Below are 21052 nucleotides of genomic sequence, written 5' to 3'. Positions count from 1 at the left end.
ACTATACTTTAAGATTTTAGACCAAAGCATAGCACAAACCATGGTTTACAAGCCTATTTCAAGCCACGGTTTCCAGTTCTGGTTTGTCAGTGAAGTGACAACCATGGTTTTTAACAACAGCTCGGTGAGGTCTGGTCAGCCAAGCATTATTCAGAGGGAAGGGTAGCAAAAAAAAAAGAGGATACAAGCTGGGTCATCCATGTCAGGCTCCGGGGTGTCGAAGAAAGGATGTGTCCCTAAAAGTTCAGGAACAAGTGGAAGCACCAAAGTAGGATGTCTACCTCCCAGGAACTTCAAGCACCTATAACACAGAGATTCAGACTGGTGAACATCTAAAAGATACAGAGGTTCCCTTTCACAATAACCCCAACACAAAGATGGTTGAGAATTTTAAGGAAACTTACTAGTCACTTGTCACCAGAAGGTGCCTGTGGTGTTTGCCCTCCTAGGGCAAGAGTGTCTCCACCCCCATCGTTCTGCCCGGACGCTGAGGTCCAGCGCTGAGGGCCTTCTGGCGGTTCCCTCATTGCGAGAAGCCAAGTTACAGGGAACCAGGCAGAGGGCCTTCTTGGTGGTGGCGCCCTCCCTGTGGAACGCCCTCCCATCAGATGTCAAAGAGATAAACAACTACCTAACATTCAGAAGACATCTTAAGGCAGCCCTGTTCAGGGAAGTTTTTAATGTGTGACAACTTAGTGTATTTTTGGTCTTTGTGGAAGCCGCCCAGAGTGGCTGGGGGATGGGCAGGGTACAAATAATAAATTATTATTATTATTATTATTGCTGTGTGACATCATACTGGGTTCATAAGGAAAGGGTTAACTAACTGTAAAATGACTAACCAAGGGAAACCCAAGGGGCAGAGTTAACTGTGTATAAGGTTTTAAGCACAGAGTTTTTTGGGGGGAGGAGTCAGAGTTAGGGTGGTTGAGAAGACAGTCTGGAGTTAGAAGAGACAGAGAAGATAAGTCTGTGGGTTGGGCTAGTCTGGTGTGAGAGAGTGACAGAATTTGTTAAGAGGAGTCAGTCAAACAGTTGAGATAATCAGTCAGAAAGTATTAGGAAGGTATAGGCCGGAAAAGAAACTAAAGTTAAGAAACTGACAGGAATATTATCTGAGAAACCATAAACTTGTTAATGTTTGCAAAATAAACTTGTGGGTTTTTTGTTCACTTTTAACAACTGACTGGACTCAGTGTTTTACCAGAGAGTAACTGGTTGGTGGCAGCGGGGAAGCGAGCACAGTGGTGGCACAGGGATCAATAGACCGTTAAACGTCCGGGGACCCTGTGTGATTGCCACAGTGCCCAAGTGATTTTGAGCGCTACACACACACAATATCATAAGGGAAGAAAAAAAGGGGAGATCATACGATCAATATATCGTCTAACATAACATTTATGAGAGGGAACCAAAATCAGCACACCCGCCATATAAATAATAATGAACAGCATTAACTATACTCAAAGCACAAACAAGTAAGTAAGTGGGCAAACTCTAGCTGTTTGGATATCTGAATCAGTTGCGCATGTAGTGAGCTTTGGGTATAATTCTTTGTGTTCGGATAAGTGAATTTTTGGATAACGAACAGGACCTGCGTGCATGTGCAGTTTTTTCTAAGTTGCTTTGAGCTCCTTTTTGTAAAGGAAAAAGAAAAAGTGGCTAGCAAGTTCAATGAATGAATGAATGTGGACACCAGAAGGGGACTTCACTGGTTCACTGGTCTGAGGAAGAGGCACTTACTTCCAGATGGAATCCCTATCGGTAGGATACTTGGTGAGGTTTTTCAGGAGCTCCACCAGGGCAAGATGGATGCCTTCTTTCGTCGAGACGTTGGTGCAACACAGCAGCTCGTGGAGAGCCTCCCGGATGTCTCGGGAAGAATCCTAAAAGCAGCACGAAAAGGCTCAGAATATTACAGGTGATCTTGGGGGCACTTGCTTGCGGGTTCTGTGTGTAACACCCAGAGTGGTGTTGAGCGAGTATAAGGCAGCATCTTAGGTGCTAAAACCCTGGAGAGCTACTGCGTGTCAGGGCAGACAATACTGAGCCCAGGTGGACGAGAAGCCTGATTTGGTTTTTTTATTAGTGGTACCTCGGGTTACAGACGCAGGTGGCGCTGTGGGTTAAACCACAAAGCCTACGACTTGCCAATCAGATGGCCAGCGGTTCAAAGCCCCGCGATGGTGTGAGCTCCCGTTGCTCAGTCCCTGCTCCTGCCAACCTAGCAGTTTGAAAGCACCTCAAAGTGCAAGTAGATAAATAGGTACTGCTACGGCGGGAAGGTAAACAGCATTTCCGTGCCCTGCTCTGGTTCGCCAGAAGCGGCTTAGTCATGCTGGCCACATGACACAGAAGCTCTACGCCAGCTCCCTCGGCCAATAAAGCGAGAAGAGCGCCGCAACCCCAGAGTCGGTCACGACTGGACCTAATGGTCCTTTACCTTTACCTTTTTACCTCAGGTTACAGACACTTCAGGTTACAGACGCTTCAGGTTACAGACTCCGCTAACCCAGAAATAGTACCTCAGATTAAGAACTTTGCTTCAGGATGAGAACAAAAATCATGCGGCAGCGGGACGCCCCATTAGCTAAAGTGGTACCTCAGGTTAAGAACAGTTTCAGCTTAAGAACGGACCTCCAGAACAAATTAAGTTCTTAACCAGAGGTACCACTGTATTTTGTTTATTAACTTTATATACCGCCCTTCATTCAAGATCTCAGGGCGGTTCACAGAATAAAACAAAAGATTAAAACACAAGCAATCATTAAAACCAAAACAAAACAATTCCCCCACCCCCCAAAAAAACACATTTAAAAGGCTGTGAACAATGAATCAGCCAAAGGCCTGACTGAAGAGGAATGTTTTGCCTGACGCCTAAAAGAGTATAACCTCCCTGGGGAAAGCATTCTACAAACAGGGAGCTGCCACAGAAAAGGCCCGTTCTTGTATTGCGACCCTCCGGACCTCACACGGAGGAGGCACATGAAGAAGGGCCTTAGATGATGAATGCAGAGTACGGTTCGGCCGCCGAAACCATGTAACACTGGTCCTGAAAGAGCTACGCTGGCTCCCAGTACGTTTCCGCGCACAATTCAAAGTGTTGGTGCTGACCTCTAAAGCCCTAAACAGCCTCGGTCCAGTATACCTGAAGGAGCGTCTCCACCCCCATCGTTCTACCCGGACACTGAGGTCCAGTGCTGAGGGCCTTCTGGCAGTTCCCTCACTGCAAGAAGGCAAGTTACAGGGAACCAGGCAGAGGGCCTTCTCGGTAGTGGCACCCACTCTGTGGAACGCCCTCCCAACAGATGTCAAAGAGAAAAACAACTGCCAGACTTTTAGAAGACATCTGAAGGCAGCCTTGTTTAGGGAAGCTTTTAATGTTTAATAGCTTAGTTATTGTATTTTAATATTGTGTTGGAAGCCACCCAGATAATAATAATAATAATAATAATAATAATAATAATAATAATAATAATAAGGGGAGAGGAGGTCCTTGAGTTATTGTGGCCCTCAGCCATTTCAGGCTTTATAGGTCAAAACCAACAGTTTGAATTGGGCCCAGTAGCTAATTTGCAGCTTTCTACGTCACTGGCAATCATGCACTTAGATGTTAGGGTTGGCTGCAATTTGGCAGGACAGCAAAATCAGACAGCCCATAAGTGAAGGGCAGGAGAACTGATGCATGATAAGAGTGAAGGATGAGCACAAGCCCATGGCTCGCTCCCAATTCATCCCACAGTTACAGGAAGGAAAGCTGCCCCTCTGTGAACCTATGAGGAAGTGATGGGAAAACATGAGCCAGGAGCAACCGAGGGAGAAAAAACCCCACAGCTCGAAAAGTGGACCAAATAAAGCTCTGTCGGTAAGGGCGGGGAACACTTGCCTCCAAGACCCCGAGGACGGTGTCCAGCTGGTCCTCCCGGAGAGTGATGTTGTTGGAGATCTTCCTCATGGTATGGATCGACTGGAGCCTCACCTCCTCGATCTCGTCGTTGAACATGTCAACCAGGAAATCGAGGCACTTCTCTGCAAAAGAGGGCGAGGACTGGGCCAGCATGCAGAGGGCCTCGACCGCAGCAATGCGTACCTCTGAGAAATGCAGAGCGAGAGAAAGACAAGGTTAGAGCAGCCGGTGTGAGCTGCCCCTACGTATTTTTGCTGGGGAGGGGAGAAACAGAAATCAGGTCCTCTTTAAGGAGTCCATACACACATACATACACCCCTTCTAACAGTTTGATTCAGCAAGGATCTTTTTAAGGGGAGATATTGGCAGCAGAGCCTTCACGCACCGTACATCTCGTCTTCCAGCCCATGGACAAACGCCCCACAGGCACCCGACTCAATCAGGTTCACAGCTCCGGTGTCTACTTCTTCTTTGGGAGCGTCGTCACCCCATTTTCTGCCGCTTGAGAACTCCCCGGAGCTGAAAAGCTCTTTGGCTCGTTCATGGGCTGTGCGTTTCCGCTGCAGATGCAAAAAGCGTAAAGGTCACATGCCAGAAATGGTATGCAGAGACAATTTCTTACACAGTGGTACCTCGGTTTTTGAGTGCCTCGGAAGCCGAACATTTTGGTTTTCGAACACCGAAAACCCAGAAGTAAATGCTTCCGTTTTCGAATGCGCCTTGGAAGTCGAATGGCTTTCGCTGCGTGTTTTTCAATTTTCTCAACTGAACTTGCAGCCAAGCTCCTTGCACCTCGGTTGTTGAATATTTTGGAAGGCGAACGGTCTTCCGGAATGGATTACGTTCTACAATAACGTAAAGGTAAAGGACCCCTGGACCGTTAAGTCCAGTCAAAGGCGACTATGGGGTTGCAGCTCTCATCTCGCTTTCAGGCTGAGGGAGCTGGCATTTGTCCGCTGACAGCTTTCCGGGTCATGTGGCCAGCAGGACTAAACCGCTTTTGGCACAACGGGACACAGTGACGGAAGCCAGAGCGCATGGAAATGCCGCTTACCTTCCCACCACAGTGGTACCTATTTATCCACTTGCACTGGCAGGTTTTCAAACTGCTAGGTTGGCAGGAGCAGGGACAAAGCAATGGGAGCTCACTCTGTCGCGGGGATTTGAACCGCTAACCTTCTGATCAGCAAGCCCAAGAGACTCGGTGGTTTAGACCACAGCGCCACTCGCATCCCACGTGTGTGTGTGTGTATAAAATATGCATTAACTGTCTAGATGCCAGACTAGAGCCAGCACATTCAAAAGCCAAGCTATCAGGAAGCTTTTAATATGTGATGTTCTGTTGTGTTTTTGTATATTCTGTTGGAAGCTGCCCAGAGTGGCCGGGGCAACCCAATCAGAGGGCAGGGAGCAAAAAAATTAAATTTGTTGTTGTTGGTTATATGAATGGTAACATAAAGTGCACACCCAAGGCCATTAACACAACTCCATAGCAGAAGCAAGAGTAAGACACAGGGCACCCAGAATCTTCAGTGCCTTCTTGTGGCGCTCATTTGAAACAGCTGCCAAAGTTCTGCAACTATCGAAAGCCATTAGTTCAGCGTTCAGTTTCTGCCTGCCAAATTGCTGTGACTTACGATGTGCGGGGAACCCTTCACCAAAGAAGCTAGAATGGCCTGGGGGAGATTTACTGCAAGCTGACAAAGGCTGAGGAAACGCAGCCGAGGCTCAAATTTCACTGGCTTCAACCTGCCAGAAAGCCAGCTTCTGATCTCCTGCAGACACAGAAGGGATCCGAGGACTATCAAAAAGGAACCTGTTGTGCAACTTTCCGGCATGCCGAGGTTAGGACACAGGATGCACAGCAGAAAGGATTAAAAATGAAATAAAAGAAGTTTCTGTACCCTCAGGTCTGACATCAGCTTCTTGTCCAGGGTCTGTTCTAAGAAGTGAGAACTAACTTGCTGCATAGAGCCCTGGGACAAAGGAGGGGAAAGAGGCAGGTTAGCAACAGGGTGATTTTGAACAAAGCACTGGTAAAATAAAAATCCTGGCTGTTAGTCCTCAGCATAAGAGATACACTGCTTCCGAAGGAGGGACTATTTAGCTATCGAGCTAATGGCTGTTGAAAGACCTCTCCTTCTCCTTCTCAAATCTGTTTTGTCACCTTCCAAGCCAGTGGCTGTCACCACATCTTGTGGCAAAGAAATTCCTTAAGCCTGTTCTGCTTTGTGCGCAAAGTCCTTTCGGCCTGTCCATCCCAAGTCGACTGGCAATCAGTTTCACTTTTTAGCCATGGCACAGAGGAAAGACTGTGTGACACACAGCCCCCCCTTTCTTATTCCCTGTTGAAAACTGCCATTTGATTGGCAGGCCCACGTAGACGTCTGAAGGCAGCCTTGTTTCGGGAAGCTTTTAAGGTTTTGTGCGCCTTTTCTCCCTCTCTGCATTTTGTTGGAAGCTACCCAGAGCGGCTGGGGTAACCCAGTCATACTGGCGGGGTATAAGAAATAAATTGTTGTTGTTGTTTTGGGAAGGGCAACTCTCTGCTTCCCATCTCTATGTTCTTTTCACTTTTTTGAATTTTTCTTTTTTACTCCAATATATTTCCTGGCATTAGCCACCCCACAAAATGACCCAAAAACTGCCACTCAAGCTATACCAGAATCAGGACCTCTTTCCTTCATCAAGGCAGGTTTGGGTGAGGGAGTGTTGTAGCCAATGCAGACTCCACCCAACTGAGCTTTAGGGAGAGGCTATATCAATCCATTTACAGGAGGAGGAGGAGGAGGAGGCCCAAGCTAAATCTAGAGCAGCCTTTCCCAACCTGGTGCCCTCCAGATGTTTCAGACTCCCACCAGCCCCAGGCAGCACAGCCTTAAAACAGCCGTGTGCAGCCATGCTGCCGCCTCAGGCTGATGGGAGTTGTAGTCCAAAAAGTCTGGAGGGCACCGTGTTGGCAATGGCTGCTACCACAGGGGGGCGGTATGCCTCTGAAGGCCTGATCTTGCAGGCTCTTCTTATTCTCTTAAAGGCATTCAGACAAATTCATGGAGGATAAGGCTATCAATGTCTAGTAGTCACGATGGCTATGCTCTACCCCAGGGTTTCCCAAGCTTGGGTCTCCAGCTGTTTTTGGACTACAATTCCCATCATCCCTGACCACTGGCCCTGCTAGCTAGGGCTGATGGGAGTTGTAGTCCCAAAACAGCTGGAGACCCAAGCTGGGGAAACCCTGCTACACAGTCAGAGACAGAATGCCTCTGAATACCAGTGGCTAGGAATTTCATGAGGGCAGGGTGTGCTGTTGTGGTCAAGTTTTGCTTGTGGGCTTCCCTTGGAGGTCCTTTGGCTGGGTTGGGACAATATGGGATTGGAGGGGGGGCAACTCCCATCTTTTGCGGGGGAGCAATTAGTGCCAGCACCGTCCATTAAGAGTTTGGGTGTAATCTTCAACACCTCCCTTTCCATGGAAGCGCAGATTGCAGCTATAACAAAGGCGGCATTTTTTCATCTCCGCCAAGCTAAGCAGTTGGCTCCTTACCTCTCTCGCCCTGACCTAGCCACTGTGATCCACGCGACAGTCACCTCCAGACTGGATTATTGTAACTCGCTCTACATGGACCTGCCCTTGAGACTGACCCAGAAACTCCAGCGGGTGCAGAATGCCGCGGCAAGACTCCTTACGGGGTCCTCGCTGCGGGATCACATTCACCTGGTGCTATACCAGCTGCACTGGCTCCCGGTGCAGTACAGGATCAGGTTTAAGGTGCTGGTTTTAACCTTTAAAGCCCTATACGGCCTAGGACCCTCGTACCTACGGGACCGCCTCTCCTGGTATGTCCCACGGAGGTCTTCAAACAAAAGGTCCCAGGCCACAGGGAGGTTAGGCTGGCCTCAACCAGAGCCAGGGCTTTTTCGGCTGTGGCTCCAATCTGGTTGAACGCTCTGTCACAAGACTTGACATCTTTCCACAGGGCCTGCAAGTCAGAGCTGTTCCACCAGGCCTTTGGCCAAGGCACAGTCTGACCCCCTCCTTTGGCAATCCTCACAGAACTCTAGCCCAATGGTTGCCATTAATCTGATTTGAACTGCTTTTATAATGAAATGATTTTGGAATGTTGTATCGTTTTACTGTTGTTAGCCGCTCTGAGCCCGGCTTCGGCTGGGGAGGGCAGGATATAAATAAATTAATTATTATTATTATTATTATTATTATTATTATTATTATTATTATTATTATTTAGTTGGTCACTGTAAGAATAGGATGCTGGACCAGGCAGGCCTCTGGCCTGATCCAGAATCTAGGCTTTTCTTATGTTCCAGAGGTTTCACAAACCACTAGCATTTCATGTTCCGACGGACAGCTTGCTCTCTTTTCCAACAGCATAAGGAGATGACAGAGGGCACAGGCACTTACCAAGAGTTTAGCAGCTTGTACTCTCACCACCCAGGAGCCATCACTGACCATGTGACAAATCTTCCCGAATGCATCATCCACTAGACGGATTTCTTCGTTGGAGGAAGGGATTGGGACAATGCTGAAGGGGTGGGGAGGAAGAGAACAAGACACAAGGTGCTGTATCAATGTATCATAGCTAGGTTTGTTCTCACCTGCTGAGCCAGGTTTGGCTGAGAGTTAAATCTTCTATACCTTTCCCTGCAAATGCTGTGAATTGAGAGAGGGATGGGGAATCCTACCCAACACACTTGCCCAATTCAGCTTGCGTAAATAAAAGGCATGTTTCATTAAGTGAACACCAAGTAACCAGGACTCCAAGCTGGAAAAAACCCCACAGCCAATGTACTTTTAAATAAAGCTTTTGAACAAACCATGGTTTTCATAACATTTAGTTAAGCTTCATATACCATATGTCTGGTTGACACATTATGCTTGGCCACAGTTTATTAAATCATCATTTGAGCGTCCTCATTCTGCCCAGTGGTTTAACTATGGTTTGTTTACTGCCAACAAACCACAACCTGACGCTACGGTTTGGTGCTGGATTACAAACCTTGGTTTCTTTCAACTGTGGTTTGACATCACACGCAATCCCAGAACACTCCCTTAACCATGGTTTGTTTCGCTACCTTACTCAAGAGATGCCAACTGAAAAAGCTGAAAATGGGGTGAGCGCCCGTTGCTTGGTCCCTGCTCCTGCCAACCTAGCAGTTTGAAAGCACATCAAAGTGCAAGTAGGTAAATAGGTACCGCTCTGGTGGGAAGGTAAACGGCGTTTCCGTGCGCTGCTCTGGTTCGCCAGAAGCAGCTTACTCATGCTGGCCACATGACCCAGAAGCTGTACACCGGCTCCCTCGGCCAGTAAAGCGAGGAAAACAAGACAGACCTTGGAGAAATAAGTCACGGTTTCTTTGATTAACTGCAAGACAACTCTCTCTCTCGCTCTCTGACCCATGCCCACACAGCATGGAAACTCAAAAGAAAACTTTGCAGCCTTTTAACTTTACAAGGCTGGTCATTACTGAACCCCAGCCCTTCATTTAGGACTGCCAGGTATTCCACGCATACCTTTCTGGATAAAGCTGACTGAGGACCCAGGTAAGCTGAACCGCAGCACTGCGGACCTGTTCGTAGTCGTCGGTTAAGAGTTTGCATGCCTGAAAAAGAAGATCTGCAGTCAGCTACCATCAGCCCTAAGTCCTTCCACCAATACTTACATTGCATGCTACCCTTTGTTTCTTTTAAGAAGTTTTGTAATCTGCGGGATACAAACTGGAGGAACCAGCAAATTAAAAAGTACAGTGGTAGCTTGGTTCTCAAACGCCTTGGTACTCAAAAACTTGGAACCCAAACACTGCAAACCCAGAAGTAAGCTTTCCGGTTTGCGAACTTTTTTCAGAAGCCAAACGTGCTCTGTTTTGAGTGTTACGCTTCTGGTTTGAGTGTTATGCTGAGGTCTGGCTGTTTTTGCTATTTATTTTGCATTTTTGTTTTTGTGACTGTGTGGAACCCAGTTCAGCTACTGATGGATGGATTGTGTGACTGCAGTACATTCTTTATTGCTTTCATTTTATGGATCAGTGGTCTTGTTAGATAGTAAAATTCATGTTAAATTGCTGTTTGAGGGGTTTTTTATAAAAGTCTGGAACGGATTAATCCATTGTGCATTCCAGTCATACCTCGGGTTACAAATGCTTCAGGTTTAGTTTGGGAACGCTTTTCGTTTTGGAATGGACTTCCGGAACAGATTAAGTTTGAGAACCAAGGTACCACTGTAAAAAGAAACCTGAGTCCCTGATGAACACAGGAACAACAGAAGAGCCTGCTGGATCAGGCCAAAGGACCATCTAGTCCAGCATCCTGTTCTCACAGAGGCCAAAAAGATTCCTGTGGAAAACAAGGCATCAGGATTTGAACACAAGACCACTCTCCCCTCCTTTGTTTTCCATTAACTGGTAATCAGAAGCATTGCTGCCTCCACAGCTGGATGCAGCAATAGCCCTTTCCTCCATGAATTTGTCTGATCCTCTTTAAAGCCATCCAAGTTGATGACCATCACTGCCTTCTATGGGAGTGAGTTCCATAATTTAACTAAGTGTGGCGTGAATAAGGACTCTGTTCAACTTCAAACCAGTATAGCAGGGACTGGGAGCCTAAAGACTGTACAGTGGTACCTCAGGTTACATACGCTTCAGGTTACATACGCTTCAGGTTACAGACTCCGCTATCCCAGAAATAGTGCTTCAGGTTAAGAACTTTGCTTCAGGATGAGAAGAGAAATCGTGCTCTGGCGGTGGGGCAGCGGCAGGAGGCCCCATTAACTAAAGTGGTGCTTCAGGTTAAGAACAGTTTTAGGTTAAGAACGGACCTCCGGAACGAATTACGTCCTTAACCTGAGGTACCACTGTACAGGATTTTTTTCAGTCTCCGCAAACTACTCTGGGAAAAACCCCCACCAATTTTGGCGCTCTTCAGAGTGGAAGCTCTTGAGAGTCCTGCCATTTTTAGGGACCACGGCATCTTTACACACATACGCAATTCCGTAGCATAAAAGGAGTATGGTCATTCACTTTGTGGGTGGGAAGTCAGAAAAGGAGGTTAAAATCTTTTCCGCTTACTTTTAAACGAAATTATAATGCCAGGGCCTTGCATACAGGGTTGTTGGGAGTAAAAACGTAAGATATGCTGAGCTAAACTCCCGAGCAGGGAAAGAGGGATGGAAGGATCATGCAACGATTGTTATCAATGGCTGCCCCACCCCCTGAGTTGCTTAAAACTTAGATTCTTGTTTGTCACCAGGGGGAAGACAAACTTTTCATCATGTGGGTAATAATGTTGGCTAGCTTGCTATTTTGGGCTTGATGTCCCAAGATGATCAATTTGCTCACACCCAGCAGCTCTCCATTTTCAAAACAAACAAGCACTAAGCCAGCGGACGCTGCATTTCACAATATTTTTTTCCATTGCTTGGTGGCAGGGAGAGGATTGCAAATCTGCTACAGTCATTAGATAGCACAGATTGTGTAATTTTTGCAAAGGGTCAGCAGTCGGCTTTAATTTTAGAAAACGCACAAGCAGGGATACCCAAGCTCTGGATAAAGAATCCTGGAGGAGCTTCTTTGTTATTATTATAACCAGGAAGTCACGTACGGGTGGAGGGAAGACACAGGGAAAGAAATAAGAAATGGATAAATGTTGGTACATAATGAAATGTGAAAATGTGAATTTACAAATACAGTGGTACCTTGGGTTAAGTACTTAATTCGTTCCGGAGGTCCGTACTTAACCTGAAACTGTTCTTAACCTGAAGCACCACTTTAGCTATTGGGGCCTGCTGCTGCCGCTGTGCCGCCGGAGCACGATTTCTGTTCTCATCCTGAAGCAAAGTTCTTAACCCGAGGTACTATTTCTGGGTTAGCGGAGTCTGTAACCTGAAGCGTATGTAACCTGAAGCGTATGTAACCTGAGGTACCTCTGTATAATGTACAGTGGTACTTCAGGTTACAGACACTTCAGGTTACGCGATTCCGGGTTGCGCACCGCACCAAACCCAGAAGTACCGGAACGGGTTACTTCTAGGTTTCGGCGCTCGTGCATGTGCAGAAACACGAAATTGCGCTTTGCACATGCGCAGAAGCGCCAAATCGTGACCCACGCATGCACAGACACAGCGCTGCGGGTTGAGAATGTGCTTCCAGCATGGATCACGTTCGCAAGCCGAGGTTCCACTGTATAAGTATCATAAATGTATATGTATATGTAAAGATTTCATATGTTTATTGCAACATAAATAAATAAATAAGAAAGAATCCTGGAGGAGCACGCATGGCACCCAGGCCGAAGGCTATTAAAAGAATGGGAATGGTTTAAAAATAAAGGAAGGAGGAGAAGAAGAAGCTAACTTTAATTGCAGTGGGCCCTCCAGAGCCCCTGGAATTTGCCTCAACATGTCGGGTGCTCATGCAGGGCCTGCACTGGCCACAATTTAAAAATGTAAGAAACGAAAATATCCTGAAGTGAGACTTGCGACACAGCCATCCTCCACAGCCCAGCTTAATGGTAGGGCCCATCACCAAGCACATAGAACACAGTAATTACCTGGCTATAAATGGTTTGCTGCAACTTTAATCCCCTTTCATGCAGCTGCAACTGTAAGAAAAAACAAACAAACAAAATGTGATTATAGTACCCAAAACAAAACATTAAAAAAAAAAAAATGGAGGGGTGGGAAAGATCACAAGAGGGGCAGGTCCTTAAAGGATTTGCTACTGGAGTTTAGCTATTAAGGGTATCAGAACTGGAGACTGATAAAAAATAAACTGCGTTGCAGAGATAACCTTACAAGACCCATTAAACACTGCGGCACTCGAACTCAGGCCACATGTGCAAGATTGCTGCTTGGTCTTCCTTTCCTAAAAAGACTGGAAGAGCGTTAACAGTTGGGACTCCATCACCAGGATTCGGCCACACCTTCTCCTTATCACCCGAAAAGAACCAATTTAATATTATAATCCAGGGGTCAGCAAGGTTTATCTTGCCTGGGCCGGTTCACTCCCGCGGAGATTGCTCCGTGGGCTGGATCGCGTCTGCGCAGACGCGATTTCTGGAGCCGCAGAAGCGAGTTCCCGCTCTGCCGGTTTAGCGCAGCATGCAGGGACTCGCCGAGCGAGCGGCTCGGTTCGGGGGCAGCTTGTGGGCCGTTTAAAAAATGACCCCTGTGTGCCGCTTGTGGCCCATGGGACGCAGGTTGCTGACCCCTGTTATACCGTATTTTTCGCTCCATAAGACACACCTAGTTTTTAGAGGGGGAAAGCAAGGGGGGAAAATTCTGCGCAGAGCATGTAAGCGGCTCTTGCTTTTCTTGCTTTAAACCATTCCATCCCTCCTCCTGCTTCGCTGAGAAGCCAGCAGAGCAAGAGCGATAGCTGCACAGCACCTCTTCCGCTGGCTTCCCAGCAAAGCAGGATGAGGGATGAAAGGGAGCCCTTACAAGGGAGTGCTGAGCAGAGCCTGACAGAGGCTCTTGCTGGCTTTCCTGGGAGGTGGGGGAAGGGACAGAGGGCAGCCCATCAGTCCCTTCTCCCACATCCTGGAGAAGCCCCCAAGAGCTGCGCTCCCAGTGTGGTGTAGTGGTTAAGAGCAGTAGTCTCGTAATCTGGTGAACCGGGTTCGCGTCTCCGCTCCTCCACATGCAGCTGCTGGGTGACCTTGGGCCAGTCACACTTCTCTGAAGTCTCTCAGCCTCACTCACCTCACAGAGTGTTTGTTGTGGGGGAGGAAGGGAAAAGGAGAATGTTAGCCGCTTTGAGACTCCTTCGGGTAGTGATAAAGCGGGATATCAAATCCAAACTCTTCTCTTCTTCTTCTTCCCTTTAAAGAGCTGCGTGGAGCGTGTGTCTTGGGGGCTTTTCCGCGAGGTGGGAGAAGCGACTGGTGGGCTGCCCTTCTCCCTCCTCGGGGAAAAGCCCCCAAGAGCTGCACACACGCTCCATGCGGCTCTTTAAAGGGAGCGCTGAGCAGAGCCTCCCGCCTGCATTCGCTCCATAAGACGCACACACATTTCCCCTTACTTTTTAGGAGAGGAAAAGTGCGTCTTATGGAGCAAAAAATACGGTAATCTCTCAGACAACTTCCTGGTCAGCAGCTTCTTTTCATGGAAGGCTACCCAAGAAAGGGAGTAAGAGACAGGAAGGCAGGCCAATTCTTCAAAGGGGGATGACTGCCATCCCATGGCTATGCCTGATGGTCACTCGCAGTCCCCATGGTGGCTAAATTCACCCCAGAAACACCTGCTAGCCTCCAATGTGCACCCCACACTCAGGGAGGATTTTGATTTAAGGGAAGCTGAACTCAACGCTCCCGACCCTTACCATTGCTTTTATAGCCGCAGTTCTAACCCGAGGATCCTGGTCACTGAAGTGATCCCCGATGATCTTCTGGACGTCTTTGGGAGGCTGGCCTTCGACCTCTTTCGAGGTGCCTTTTTCCACAGTCCCAAGATAGCCAATCAGGAGGAGGCACTTGGTCCTTACCCCGTGGGAGGAATCAGTCAGATGCTGAGGAATAAGGAAGAAGTAAATGAATGAACGGATTAGCCCAGAGGTCGGCAACCTAAGGCCCATGGGCCAGAAGCGGCCCATGAGGGTCACTTAACTGGCCCATGAGCTGCCCCCGAACTGAGTCGCCCGCTTGATTAGTCCCTGCGCGCTGCGCTAAACTGGCGCAGAGCAGGGACTCTCTTCTGCAGCTCCGGAAATTGTTTCTGCGCATGCCCAGACGCCGAAAATCGCTTCTGCGCAGGCACGTTTTTCGGTGTCTGGGCATGTGCAGAAGCGATTTCCGGCGCCACAGACATGCACAGACGCGATATCCGGTGTCGTGGTGTGGCGGTCTGGCCCACAAAGGATCTCCGAGGGAGTGATCCAGCCCATACCTGATAAGACTTGCTGACCCCTGGATTAGCCCAAACTTCTCCCAACTGAGTTTTTTTTTTTTTTTAATGGACCGGTTTGTTTGGGGATTCAACACTCTTGGGGACGTTGGGTCTTATATGCAGTGGGAATTTAAGCATGTTGCCAAATTTGGAAAAGAGGGTTTTTAACGAAATCTCAGTAATAATTGGGGGCGGTGAGTCAAAAAACCACCTGGATTGGCTTTATTAAATCTCCATACACACCCAGCAGAAAACCAGGCCATCTTACATTAAAAAATAAATAAATCTCAACAGCAATATACTGACAAAAATCTTACAAGGGTTAAGCATAGTGAAATGGCACATTAACTGAGTAACTAACACAAAGGTTATGTTCTGTTTTGGGGGGGAGGAAAAAGATATATTTTTGGCAGATTTCAAAATGTAGACCAATTTAAAAAATACTGTTAAATCTGTTCCAATGGTCTTTAAAAATATCTGGATTATGCAACGTTTAAGTTATATTTGTTCAAAGGGGACATATCCTCGGGAGAATAACGATGCAGACTTGTGAATCTATATATACACTGTCTGGTTTATTGTTTGTAGGTTGGCTTTACTTGATTTTGTTATCTTTGGAACATTTTTGGTGCCAGAGGTTGTATGGCTGTGCAAGAAAATGAATAAAAAACTATTATTATTATTATTATTTTAAAAAATAAAAAAACTCTCCCCAAGCCACTTTTCCATCTCAGGTCATGCTCCCTCCCCTACATTGCTCTAGGCCCTATTTTTTGCCTGGCTGCAAGTGTCCTTGAACTGTTGTAATGCCTCTTGGCTGCATGGACAGAAAGGGGTGTTGGGTGGGTGCTATGTAGAGCCTTTGACTTTTGCCTGGCTGGAATGTAGCCGACTGTAAGAGTTGCATCTAGTGCTCTGCGCAGCTTTTGCCTCTAGCCTGCTCACCACCCCCGAAGGGGAAATGCAGCTCTCAGGCTGAAGGAAGCTTCGCTCCACCTAAAAATATTTCGATATTTAATAGTTCAAATTACCTTGCAGGCAACATCCACCAGGCGCATCCTCACCGCAGGGCTTTCTTGGAGCTTCTTTCCAATCACCAGCAAGGTATCCAGCAGCTGAGCAAGAACTTGGTGGGACTCTTAAAAACAACAGTTAAAAAAAAGAAAGTCATTATTTCATCTTGCATTCACTCATGTCCTGGGTCTGGAGGCACATGGCCCAGCAACTACGCTGAATCTAAGCAGGTAACCATTTGATTTAATCATTTTAACTCTTCACTTGAATTTCCAAACATCATTCTGAAATATCGCACCGGCATTTTATTAATATGGAGACCGGCCTTCTAGTCTTTCCATCTGCTCTGCCAGAAGGAGAAACGCCAGCGATTCTGTTTCGTACACTTTTTACGGTACAGTCATACCTCGGGTTCCGAACGTGATCCATGCGGGAGGCACGTTCGCAACCCGCAGCGTTGCGTCTGCACGTGATGCAATTCAGCGTTTCTGCGCATGGGCCGAAACCCGGAAGTAACTCGTTCCAATACTTCCGGGTTCGGCACGGTCCGCAACCCGAAAACGCACAACCCACAGCGTTCGCAACCTGAGGTATGATTGTAAGTCCTGCCACTTTTCTGTACCGGTCGGTCAGTTTTATAAGTGACAGGGCAAACCTTGGTTGCAAGCTTGCCGCAAGCCTGGAGAGAGCTAAACCACAAGCCCAGGTTCAGCCAAACACTATGCCAAGCCATGACTTAGCTCAGCACAGTAGCAGCAGGACTAGGGAGCAGTCCGGCATCTGCAATCTCCTCTCCTGAAGCCCGCATTCTCACACATTCACACTAAACCTTGGTAATGATGTGCAAACCAAACCATTTTTCAAACAAGATTCAGGGCTAATCAATGAGGTGCCCTCTAAATGCTTTTGTCTAAAACTCTCCCCATCCCTGGGTGGAGAGGCTGGAAGGTTGTCCAATTAATGCGGTGAGGTCATAACCACCGGTTATCCCTAGTCTAGGCATATACCTATAATGTGACTCAATCTAAAGCAGTTTCATGCAATGATATGAAAGCAGTGTGCACGTACAACAACCGTCACCCCCAACAAAGTGAAATCTGGAAGGATTTGTACACCTCACTAGACTCCGTTTGGAAAATATCACCTACTCTCATTTTGGAGTGTGTTGATGGCATCGTCCAGAATGCAGTCAGGAGAAAAGCCTGGAGTCTTTGTCAGCAAACCCAGCAAGGAAGCAACTTTCAACCTCACGGAAGGATCGTTCTCCTAGGATGACAATAAGAGAAAAAGGAGGACTAAAGCCTTCACAAACCAACTCTTTCTGGGTATGCAGTATCCACTGCAGAATTTACATAAAAGTAGATTTCACCATGATCACTGCAGATGGTGACAGCAGTCACGAAATTAAAAGACGCCTGCTCCTTGGGAGAAAGGCGATGGCAAACCTAGACAGCATCTCAAAAAGCAGAGACATCACCTTACCAACAAAGGTCCATATAGTTAAAGCCATGGTTTTCCCGGTAGTGATGTATGGAAGTGAGAGCTGGACCATAAAGAAGGCTGATTGCCAAAGAATTGATGCTTTTGAATTATGGTGCTGGAGGAGACTCTTAAGAGTCCCATGGACTGCAAGAAGATCAAACGTTTCCATTCTTAAGGAAATCAGCCCTGAGTGCTCACTGGAAGGACAGATCGTGAAGCTGAGGCTCCAATACTTTGGCCACCTCATGAGAAGACTCCCTGGATGTTGGGAAAGATGGAGGGCACAAGAAGAAGGGGACGACAGAGGACGAGATGGTGGGACAGTGTTCTCGAAGCTACAAACATGAGTCTGACCAAACTGCGGGAGGCAGTGGAAGACAGGAGTGCCTGGCGTGCTCTGGTCCATGGGGTCACGAAGAGTCGGACACGACTAAACGACTAAACAACAACAGATTTCAATATGGTCCTCCTCAACCACTGTCACCTGTGCAGTAGCAAACAACAGTCCCAAATTTCAACTTCTTACCATTATATTTTCGTTCTTAATATCCCAATAAATTGACTGATTTTTGCTCCCAAGACACCTTGCGATACCATGAGATACCGCCACTTGGCCCTACCTTGTAATAATGCTCCAGCAAGATTCTGACCACTCCTTCCACACTTTCGGCTTCCACTGGCTTCCGAGCAAACTGAAGGAGGTACTGCAAAGCGTCCGCTGGCGAAGTTGCCTTGCACAGATCCACATGGAGTGCGGCCGACTTACTTGGTTTGGTCAGTCGGAGTTTCTTCGCTGAAATTTCCTCATGCTGCTGTTGCTGAAATACGAACGCTGTGTTAGGCTGCAGTCACACACAAACAAGCAAGAGCGGCAGTATTAACTTGTTCTCCACAACTTGTTCCAGAGTAACTTCCTTATTGCTGTTATTATAGCTTCACGCTATTTCACTTGTCTACAACATCCTAGGAGCCTTTAGGAGCTCACCAAATTGGGGGAACTGTGGAAAAGGGTTATATTCATTAGATTTGTACTTTACTGCCCACTAAGAGTCCCAAAGTGGCTTACGATAAAAATACAACACACCTGTCTGGATTTTCACTTTTCACTAACCCTACCTTTGCCTGGTACTGAAGCAATGACAAGGCTGGCATCAGGTGAACCCCCCTGGGAAGAGCATCACCATATTTTTCGCTCCATAAGACGCACCAGACCATAAGGCGCACCTAGTTTTTGGAGGAGGAAAACAAGAAAAAAATATTCTGAATCCCAGAAGCCAGAACAGCAAGAGGGTTCGCTGCGCAGCGAAAGCAGCAATCCCTCTTGCTGTTCTGGCTTCTGGGATAGCTGCGCAGCCTGCATTCGCTCCATAAGACGCACACACATTTCCCCTTACTTTTTAGGAGGGGAAAAGTGAGTCTTATAGAGCAAAAAATACGGTAAATAAATTGGGGAATGGGGAGCTGCCACAGAGAAGGGCTGCTGCCTTTCAAAGGTAGCTCTCAAAACAAGAGGTTTAAAAAAAAACCCTGAATGCCAAATGTTACAGTGTCACATTCCAAGACTTGGAGGAGAGATCCGATTTCACTTCTTAATGAGCTCTCAAATCATTTGCCAGGCAGAAATCCAACAGATAAAGCTTTCCCAACATGCAGACAGAGGTGATTACCAGAAAAGCATCATTTTGCCTGCAGGTTTTCTGCTCATCACACAACTCCCAAGAAATCAGCTGGCAAATTGTAAGCAAGCGTAATGAACCTGCAACCTACCCAGAGTGCCTTTCTCTGCATATTAGCTTCACAATCATTGCCCCTTAACATTATTTATTTACTGACTGCATTGCCTTTCTTCTCCAAGGAGCTCTAAGTGGCATGCACAGTTCTCTATCACCCTCATTTAATTATTATTATTAATAGGCCAAATTCTGTGCGACTGCCATAAAACTTAGGGAACAAGCTGTGCTACCATAATGACTAAGGCGTTAAATGACAATTTTGGGTTACAGTAGTATCTCGGGTTAAGAACTTAATTCGTTCCAGAGGTCCGTTCTTAACCTGAAACTGTTCTTAACCTGAAGCACCACTTTAGCTAAATGGGGCCTCCCGCTGCCGCCGCGCAATTTCTGTTCTCATCCTGAAGCAAAGTTCTTAACCCGAGGTACTATTTCTGGGTTAGCGGAGTCTGTAACCTGAAGCATCTGTAAGCTGATATATTTTACTGATTAAAATTTATGTATTTTTAACTGCTGCTATATCTGTATTGCCCCTGTTATACCCAATTGTAAACCCAATTGTAAACTCAAATGTATCCCTATCATGTTTTATGACTTCCCTGATATTGTATGTGAGCTGGAACTGGTCTGTGATCGAAATTAATAAATTCTATTATTATTATTATTATCATTATTATGAATTTGCTAGCCACTTTTCATCCTTCCTAGGGTAACCCAAATCGACTTACAACCAAACAAGCAACAGGCTCCACGTTGAAACATTAAGGCCCAGAGGAAAAATAAATGCACTGAAAATATCCCTCCCACTTCTAAGAGGCTATAGTTTAATCCTTACAACACCCCTGTGAGGTAGGGTCAGGATGAGAGGCGAGAGCAGCTACCTCCCCCCCCCCGCACCGAGGTCACACCCAGTGAGCTTCGAGTGGGAGGATTTGAACCCAGGACCCTAAGCCCGCCACTCTAACCACTGTGCGACATTGCCCTTGCCGTGGATGGGAGACGAAGAAGCTTTACAGGTTTCGCCCCCTCCCCTCCCCACCCCACTTCCAAGGCCTCGCCGGTTACCTGGACGACCACTTTGCTGAACTCTTCGTACACCCGTTTCTTCAGGTGCGCCGCCATGATGGTCTTGCGATTTCGCTTTCCGGCGCCGGCTGAGCCCCGCCGGCCACCGTCCTCTCCCTTTTTCCTTCCCTCCCTCCCGCGCCGAGTGTAAGTCAAAGAGATGAGGTTCTTAAGCCTTCCGCCCTTCTACTTCGGGCTTCCAATCGCAGCCATCAGACTCCTCCGCGTGCGGAGGCGAAGAGGGGAGGAAGTAACTGGGGAATATTCTTATATAGCCATGTTAAGAATTCGAGAAAAGCCGGAGAAGGTTGCGGCGCCTTGAAAGCTCGCAGGGGCCGTTGCACCAAGGAAAGACGTGAACGTCCCAATTAATCTGCCTCTGCCCAAACTCACAAACCTTTTTTTTTTTAAGGCGAAAGGCATGATTATTGGAAAATCATTTGCAAAGAAACCTTCAATTCCTTGGCTGTTTCAGGCAGCGCTCTAAGCTCCTTCTGGATACCTGGTTATTTTTTTATATATATGTTTGGCGGCTCCTATTTAGCAGCCACCACTCTTGCCCCGCAAGAGATTTAGTGCATGCGATGAGGACCCGGAAGTCTCTATAAACATAAGTCACCTAAGACTGTAGCCCCTTGTTGGGCAAACAGAATGTAAGCTCGGCAGCCGCAAAAAGGGGCGGGGCGGACGGAGAGGGGCGGGGCCAGCCTTTCCTGGAATCCTGCCTTATGCGTGGGTAGAAATGGAGGTGGTTGTGATGTAAGGACGCTCTGCACATGCTCAAAGGCACTGATTTGTTTATTTGCTTGCTTGCTTGCTTGCTTTTAGATCCTGCTACTTAAGGGATCAAATTTTTAAAGGGAGACAGAACGGCCCCTGCCTAATAATGATGATGATGATGATGGTGATAAATTATTATTATTATTATTATTATTATTATTATTATTATTATTATTAAT

The 21052-nt window shown here is 47.1% G+C and overlaps 1 protein-coding gene across 1 annotated transcript in view; it reads right to left on the bottom strand.

Moving 5' to 3' along the window:
* The window catches only part of INTS4 (integrator complex subunit 4), a 37962-nt gene extending 17716 nt beyond the window's left edge, over positions 1-20246 (bottom strand). Inside the window, exons 1-13 of the mRNA XM_083609652.1 lie at positions 20094-20246; positions 17919-18116; positions 16965-17082; positions 15834-15940; positions 14240-14425; positions 12468-12518; positions 9438-9526; positions 8328-8448; positions 5812-5883; positions 4293-4467; positions 3887-4092; positions 1744-1886; positions 186-301 (exon numbers count right to left, since the gene is read on the bottom strand). Coding sequence (XP_083465778.1) covers positions 186-301; positions 1744-1886; positions 3887-4092; positions 4293-4467; positions 5812-5883; positions 8328-8448; positions 9438-9526; positions 12468-12518; positions 14240-14425; positions 15834-15940; positions 16965-17082; positions 17919-18116; positions 20094-20150 — 1639 coding nt within the window. The 5' untranslated portion in view covers positions 20151-20246. The remainder of the gene's footprint in view (positions 1-185; positions 302-1743; positions 1887-3886; positions 4093-4292; positions 4468-5811; positions 5884-8327; positions 8449-9437; positions 9527-12467; positions 12519-14239; positions 14426-15833; positions 15941-16964; positions 17083-17918; positions 18117-20093) is intronic.
* Between the last annotated feature and the right edge of the window lie 806 nt (positions 20247-21052).

This window comes from Podarcis filfolensis (genome assembly GCF_964270895.1).
Source record: "Podarcis filfolensis genome assembly, chromosome: 4".
Classification (NCBI taxonomy): domain Eukaryota; kingdom Metazoa; phylum Chordata; class Lepidosauria; order Squamata; family Lacertidae; genus Podarcis; species Podarcis filfolensis.
This window is presented reverse-complemented; position numbering and strand designations above follow the sequence as displayed.